The following is an 8,556-nucleotide window of genomic DNA, read 5'->3' on the forward strand; positions in this document are numbered from 1 at the left end:
TAAATTCCTTCATTTCAGCAATAAAAAGATAAAAGTCCCAGTAGTAGCCAGTATTACACCTACAGTATTTCCTACTCCTCTCCCTTTCTCTCTTGTCTCCTTCACTGCATGTCTCGCCCGCCACCTCATTTACTCTTCAAAGGAAGAGCAAAGCATCTGTCTATTACGAGGAGCCCAGGGCGCTCTGCAGAGTTGTGTTAAGTAATAACAACCAGTGACGTCAAAGGCTCTCCGTCTGAGCTGGAAAGAGGGAGGGCGAGGGGGCAAACAAGGGATAAAAGGAAAAGGGAGGAGGGGAGGCAGACATGGAAGCGGTAGTGTGTGAGAACTCTCCTCTGCTTGTGTGTCAGTAGCTCCTCTTCTGTTTATGTGTCACTGCTGTATAATACTGCACATAAACACTGCGCAGTGAATAATTCTTTAATCACAAGCTGTAAACGCCGATGTGATTTCTGTTCCTCCCCTCTAAAAAGGCTAATAAACATTGCAATTATTTTATTTTTTTTTCCTAGCAACTCATAGCTTTTTTTCTCACTGGCTCAGAGAGAAGCGGAAGCGACATGGTCCATTATGCGTCGTCACACATCTGCTGCTGAGCATAATTCTGTGTATGGTCCTATCACAGGAGCCTGTATGTTTATGTCATAGGCGAGCAGCGGAGGAGGACAGCCTCTGCTCATCCTCTGTTGTCAGGGCGAGATCAAGTTTGTTTTTAGTACAAAGATGTTAGGTTGAGGTCTTGTGACAAATGCTGATTATGCAACGCTATGGTCTTTGAAGGTGACCTGTGAGTCAAAAGGGATAATTAAATGTAAATACTAAATTCTCAGTGAAAGCCTGTATGATTGTTGTTGTATTCCTTCAGTGTGAGCAAGCCTTAAAACAGCACGACTAAGACCTCATGAGTTGCATATTTTTAAAACACTGGAAATAGGCAACAACATTTAGTAAATTACTCATTTAACTTAATTTTCCCCTACTCACATTCTCATTCCTGCAGTCAAAGCACAGACTCCGACTGAAGACTGATCAGGGGATTAGAGATCTTAGGGTGCAACACGCCTTCATAAGCACAAGTGACAGAAGTGGCAGTGAGTGGAGGATACATTAGAGGATTACACCCTAAGACAATATAGCAGTCTTAACATACCTCACTATGGCAGCTGACCTTGCTCTGGCAGGTGACGGCTGTTTGTTATAACTGCAAATACCACAAGCACACACACACACACATTACACACTACTAAAAAAGAATATGTAAACTACCATAAAAAGCAGAATGTCCGTATGGCTTTGGTCCTAGAGGACATGTGACGTTAGATTGAGCTGAGCTGTTAACAGTAAAAACAACCCAGAAGGCCTTGCCAGGACTGTGGAAGTCACAGTGTCGCTGGCAGCCAACTCACTCTCCCACCCACTTTGACTCTAAGATAGAGCCTGAATCTGAATCCACGGGGCAATGTCAAACCATATAATCTCTCCTCTATTCCGCCTCTGTCTCATCTATCTTCTGTCTCATGTATTTGATCCCCACAGCACTTTCCATGGGAGCCCTTTCGCACACATTTACAGCTCACAACAAGCACATGACTCCGCTTGGCAAACCTTAAGTGCTTGAAGAATGTCTAAAAGTCCACTCTGTCAGCAAGCCTATGCAGACCAGCAGCCTCTCCGTTACAAGCGCAGATGCTGTGATGACAAAAGAATGGCACACACACACACAGCATTATGAAGAGATATGAATAGAAGAGACTAAAATAGGCCACAAAAGCTTTAAAGGCAGTAAATGATCACCATATGGCATCATCCATACAAACCTGCAGAAAAAGTAAATGAAAAAAAAGAAAAAGTAAAGGTTTTGTTTATAATTATTATTATTAGGCTCACTTTTCTTTTCTCTCAGACATTTTACAACAGCCTTAACCATTAGGAGTCTGTATGTTTCATTCGTTACTGTGGTAAATAAACAATTCAAATAATAGATACGACTTTTTTTTCCATTTCAACACAAACACTAGTGTTAAGTTACACTGACATTGTGGGGCAGTGACTTCATATCATGAATATATACACCTTTGTGTGTTAGTGCTCTTTAAATTTGGCAACAGCGTGCGTTCAGCCGATCAATGACGTGCGCAGCCTACATCAGCACCTTGGATACGGACACACCATTCACCGTAGGGTTCCTGCCCCGTTTTAGACCAATCAGCGCATGTGTTTTTCTAGATAGCATTGAGCACCACCCACACTGCTGCCAGCTGTATTGTTCCGCTGTAGGGAATCTCCTCTCAGGCAATATATATTCATCATAAACTGCATTTTTTCGTGGCAGGTCACGCAAATGTGGTCTTAAAGCCTATGAACAATTTTTGATAATAGGTAAGTATATGATATAAATGAGATGATAGTCGCACAAATGGCTGCTTTTGAGGCTCAGTTGTCCGGTATTTAGCCTAAACATGGCACAGGCATTAAAAGAGCAGCATGTTATGTGCAGTACAATACCTACGTATATTAATTAATAACACAGTGTCCCTGATTTTTGTGTGATGGTGAAGACCTGCCTATACAGTATGTTCCTGACTAGTGGAAAAGGTTTAGCCTGTAAAACATAGTCTACAATACAGAGTATTTAATTCAAGACAATTCAGACACAGGCAGGATATATCTTTATATAATATCGTTTGTGTTAACATTAATTACTTTTGCCTTTTGCTGTCAGCACAGACCTAGGTTATCTCTGACGCAAGCGCTCACCATAGGCGTCTCTCCCATTTCACAGAATCATATGTCTCGGATTGTCAGCGCAGATCTACCAATGAGCGCAGGACTCGGGCATCACTCAGAGGGCGGGACTCGGACTGTAGTCCAATCACAGCCCCTCGCATTGTTTTGACCTCTGAAACCGCATCACCGCCTACCTCGTGCCCATGGCGGAGGAAAGCTATAAATAAAGGCAACACTGTAACAGAAGGGGGACGAAGTTGCAAAACTCCCGAGTAGGAGGGAGCTACATTGCAAGCCTGCTGAAAGAGGAAAAAAACGCAAAATAACCTTAAAAACAGAAACCGAAGCAAACGCCAATCCTCCGAAATCTTCATGTACTGGAATACTTTTTTGTAATGTTGATAATATATTCTATGTGAAGAAAGTATTTATACTTTTTTTCTATTTGCACTAACTAACGGTACTTCAGAACTACTGAGAATCTTTGTTTTTTTTTTTTTTTTTTTACAAAAAAGTAAGTATATTCAGCTGACTTGTCTCTGTTACTTGTGTGTGTGCGATATGTGTCTTCATTTGGCTTGCTGTCGTATTGTAGCTCATACTTACTAAGCTGATTTGCTGCGTCAGTCCACGAAGTTAGGGAGGGTGTGTGTGTGTGTGTGTGTGTATGTGTGTGGGGGGAGGCGCGTGCGTGCGATAGAAACGTGTAGCATGTCCTTTTTTTCTCTTATCTCAGTTCAAAAAAATGATAGGCTATATGGCAATAATATTTCCATAGAGCCTTGAAATGCGTCTGACATGCTCGCGAATTTCCCCAGTAGCCTACCTTATCTACTTTATTGTGTCTTTTAATCTCAATTGCGGTCGATATCGGCTGTTAAAACCATTGCTCCCCTGCAATTCTTGTGAAATTGCAACAATATGCCTCTAACTTTGTAAAACCGATAAGATTAATCAAGACCTGTAGCCATTTCACAACTGTGAGGAATCTCCTATAGGATACTGTCTTCAAGGGCAGCTTCGTGAGGGAGGCGATAATGTTGCAGTTATTCCCCAGTGCAGCTTCTTTCCCATATGATGAACAAATTAACCGACTGTGAGGTATTTAAGGAGCCTCGAGATCCTTCCCTTCAATCCAGCTCTTGGCGAGGATGATTTTAGCCCAAGTTGTGTCTTTGCGTTTAATTTTTATGTGTTGTACATTTTCATTTTATTTAAAGCTGTGTTCCAGTATTTCCTCTTTGCTGTGTAAAATTGCCAGACATGGGTGTAGCCATAGTGGGTTAAGTCTTATTTCAACATTGTTTTTAATGTAGGAAGCACCTCGACTAATCGGCTGTGCCTCACGCATATCAAACCAGCCCCACTGACACGATTGTAAGCTTTGAAATCCACCCAAATGATTTCCTCGCCAACTTATCCTCTATTAGACATTATTGGCTGGGCATTTCCTCGGATAAGTTTACCATTTTCGTTAATTTAATGCAACTACTTCGCATTAGTTTGCGGTCTCCTGCTGTATGGAGGCTATCCAGCAGCCTATTATGTAACAGGATTCCTGAGTGCTAGTGTGAGATTAATGTGCTCAGTACCTGCTTTTTGCCATTTAGATAAACAAATATATGTATAAACAGATCAACAAGAAAGAAATCAATTGACCTTCTGTCATTATTTCTGCAATAGCTGCACATTTCCCCCCTATCTAATTTGTAGCTTTGAAATTCTGCTTTGGTTGTCTTTCTTATGACATTCAGTGTATGATATTTGAGCTTACAGCAGTTAAAACTGCAACATACAGTGGTACTTCAGACTGCAAATGGTTAATAATTAAAGGACACTTACGCACTCTCCTCATAAAGTCTGCAGTTGTGGTCTCAAGCAGCCAAAAAGTAAATATTTCACTCAGTGCTCTCTTAAAAAAAAAAAAAAAAAACTTAACACTCACTTATGAATGTATGTTTTATGATTACTGTGTAACATCTTGAAATGAATGAAATCTAAATTCATTTTTCTCTTTCGATTGTCACAGGAAATAAATACCACACCCTGTGGAAAGACACCACTTCTAAGAAACCAGCACTTTTGCTTTTGAACCTGTTTTGATCTGAATTCCGGTTGCTTTCGCCATCCTGCCTGGAGAGCATCTGTGTTGCCAACCACGGATAAACAAAGCAGACCTAGTGGACACATTCAGACACACCTAATCTTCACGCACCTGATAAACTTCAGCAGTCAGCTATGCAGCTTGAAATCCAAGTAGCTCTCAACTTCATCATCTCGTACCTGTATAACAAGCTGCCAAGGCGACGGGTCAACATCTTCGGCGAGGAGCTGGAGCGGCAGCTGAAGCAGAAATATGAGGGACACTGGTACCCAGAAAAGCCATACAAGGGCTCAGGATTCAGATGCATCCACGTGGGGGAGAAAGTGGACCCTGTGGTGGAGAAGGCAGCCAAAGAGAGTGGGCTGGACATTGAGGATGTCCGCAACAACCTGCCCCAGGACCTCAGCGTGTGGATTGACCCCTTTGAGGTGTCCTACCAGATTGGGGAGAAGGGTCCCGTCAAAGTATTGTATGTTGACGACAGCAATGAAAGTGGAGCTAACAGTGGGGGGATTGATCTGGACAAGGAGATCAAGAACAGTTTCAATCCCGACGCACAGGTCTTCATGCCTATCAATGAGCCTGTGAATGGCACCTCTCCGGGCTCCAGCTCACCCTCTCCTCCTTTCGGTCACTCGGCAGCCGTCAGCCCCACCTTTATGCCCCGCTCCACGCAGCCTTTAACCTTCACAACTGCCACCTTTGCCGCCACCAAGTTTGGCTCCACTAAGATGAAGAGCAGTGGACGCAACAACAATGGCAGCAGTAGTGCTGGGAACAAGGTTGCACGTACCTCTCCCACCAACCTGGGCCTGAATGTGAACAGTCTCCTGAAACAGAAAGCCATCTCCACCTCCATGCACTCTCTGTACGGGTTGGGCCTCGGAACGCAGCAGCAGCAGCAGCACCAGAAGCCCTCAGCCCTGTCCCCCAATGCCAAGGAGTTTGTGTTCCCCAGCCTGCAGGGCCAGGGCAGCCAGAGTGCTCTCTTCCCTGGGGACAGCTCGCTCAGCCTCAGCCCGCTGCAGTACAGCAATGCCTTCGACATGTTTGCGGCCTATGGTGGCCTTAACGACAAGTCCCTTATGGATGGCTTGAATTTCAGCTTGAACAACATGCAGTATTCTAACCAGCAATTCCAGCCAGTTATGGCCAACTAGTACACGTAAAGGTACTACTTAAGCTACTACTTCACACAGAAACGACCAGAGATAATGTGATAGGGGGGAAACAAACACAAATGCACATTTTGAAAAAAAAAAAGTGTAAACAAGAACAGAATGTCAAGGATAAAAGGAAAAAGTGACTTGTCAACTGTAAGATCTATGTTACGAGTCTTAAGAGCATGAGCCCGAGGGTGAACTACTTTGCCCCCTTGAGTTATACCTTTTTTTTTTTTCCCCTAAATGATGAAGCTTGTAGTACAAGATGTCCAAGCTTGGTTACCTAAACTTCAACATGCATCATTGTTATTTCTTTTGCCAACCAAGCACAAAATATTTTTTTTTATGTGACTGTTTTAAGATATAAAAAAAGACAAAAAAAATACCACCACAAGTCATGGCCTCTTTCAGTATTTAAACATAACTGGACACAGCCAATTTTTCAAGGAATTGGCATAAATAAGTGGGATTTCCTGGTCTTTTTTCTAATTGTATAATTTAATTTAGTACAGAGTTTGTAAAATATCAGAGTATCTATTGTTTCTACGACATGGTATTGCATTTATATCTTTTTACTACTCCAGTGATCTGTGATGGCTGCAGCAACTTTATGTTTTCTTTTTTTATTGAAATTATAAAATGAATCCATCTTTAAAAAAAACATTGACTATTCTAAAGATTGTGTACAGAATATTCCGTAGTGGTGGGATTTAAGAATATTTGCTTTTTTTGAAAAACATAAGAGTTGTATTTTCTGTTAAGAGTTTAAAGATTTTTGCTATATTATGGACAAAATGTAATCGTATATTAATTTTGTACCTACATTGTGCAATACTTGATAAAACAAACGGTATAACAAAGTATTCGGAGTCAGTGTCTTACATGTTAAGAGGGACTGATAGTTTATTAAGTTTGTATTAAAAAGCTTGAAAATAATTACACTTGTTCAGTTTGTCATTGGTCTTTGTGGTTGAGCTGGTTGATACAGGTCTTAAAGGAGATTATGCAAAGTATTTTAGGGTTTTCTAACATGTCAGGACAAATCCAGTATTTTGTCCTGCAGTCAGAAAAATCAGGTTTTTCTTAGATACGCCTGCATCCTTTTTAGGTCACCTTTTTGGTACGTTGTTAATGTTCTTAGCAAACCATTTGACAGTTCACATGCAATAGCTTAGGTCAGAAAATTAATAATGCCTTTAGCTGCTGGACTGCAGGTTTAGTCTGTTGCTTTAGTGAATTCTATCAGGAGCAAATGCTACATTAGGTGGTATATTACATACTTCGACACATTTCTTATCCTCTGCCTGATATATTAGTACACAGGCCTCACAAGCCTTCAGCAACATGTTCACATCATGCAGGCTGTGCTGGCACCATTGCCCTTGGGCTGAGTGTCATTACACATAGAGATACTGGGAGTGTGACTGTGTCAAGCCTGATAACATCCTGAACTAAAGCCTGGCCTCATATGTATGACAAGGCTGTTAGCTAGCATGCTGCTAAACCATGTAATAATTTACACAGCAGACAGGCTGAAACCTTGTGCTACATACTGTGGATGGAAGCATTTGTTGAGGCCTGTATGATGAAAATACAGATCTGTGAATTGGTTATTTACCTATAAAATGTATAGTGTGGCAAGAGCAGGAACACAGTTGGTTCTAGTAACTTTCTCTGCGCCATCAGACCATCAGACTGTGTTCGGCAGACATCTTCTAAGGTGACAATAACAGAAAAACATCTGCTGAAGTGCTTTTAACTGCAGGATACTGAATCCCTACCTGCTCCAGGGTGCTATTCCTCTGCGCTCTTGACTTCCTGTAGACCAGAACACGTGTCTCTTCTACCGTACCAGTAGAGTAACTTATTAACCGTAATTATGAAATTCATCATGCAATAGTGGAAAACAGTTTTAAAAGCTGTCCAGGAGTGTGTAGCTGAATGTTAAGCTGGTCAGTTACATTTCACCCAGTGTTCTCAAGGATGTTGCCTGTTAATGTATAACTGGCAGCGCTGTCTATCCAGGACAGAATGAGATTCAATCATATGTATATCCTATCATAATGAACTGGAATAGCTGGACTGAAATTGGGCCTCAACCATTTCAAATTCAATTACTGTCTCTTTGTTATTTAAAATGAACTCTATCAACCTTTCCAAAAGTACTCATACAACATATAACCATATAAGGTAGCACTTTAGCTTTGGATATTTAGCTGCTTACATTGTTGCACGAGGACTCAGTTTAAACATTTTTACGGCGATGATTGTTCATTAGAGGGACTACCCAAGGAAAGTCACTCAAGTGTTTTTGAAAACCATCACACTACTGCATGAAATGTTGACCAGTGCTTAGGTTTTGCAGTATTACAAGTTGAGACCTCTGTGCTGTTACTGCTCCAGCTTGACTGTATCATGCCAGTGCTAGCTGACTAAAATCACTCTGACCCTTCTGGCGTATCATGGTCCCTCTGGGGCTGGTTCATCATCACTTGTCTGTCTGTGTGTCCCCTGATACACTTGGGGCTGTGTAAAGTTCAGTATGTGTGTGTGTGTGTGTGT

General features: G+C 41.7%; 1 protein-coding gene across 1 annotated transcript; it reads left to right on the plus strand.

The window, feature by feature from the left end:
* The first annotated feature begins 2,782 nt into the window (after positions 1-2,782).
* Positions 2,783-6,930, plus strand: tob1a (transducer of ERBB2, 1a). Its single transcript, XM_067615707.1, has 2 exons — positions 2,783-3,241; positions 4,757-6,930. The coding sequence occupies exon 2, from the start codon at positions 4,966-4,968 to the stop codon at positions 5,989-5,991; it is 1,026 nt and encodes a 341-aa protein (XP_067471808.1). The 5' UTR covers positions 2,783-3,241; positions 4,757-4,965; the 3' UTR covers positions 5,992-6,930.
* The last annotated feature ends 1,626 nt before the right edge of the window (positions 6,931-8,556 follow it).

Source organism: Thunnus thynnus, chromosome 17 (assembly GCF_963924715.1).
Source record: "Thunnus thynnus chromosome 17, fThuThy2.1, whole genome shotgun sequence".
Lineage (NCBI taxonomy): Eukaryota > Metazoa > Chordata > Actinopteri > Scombriformes > Scombridae > Thunnus > Thunnus thynnus.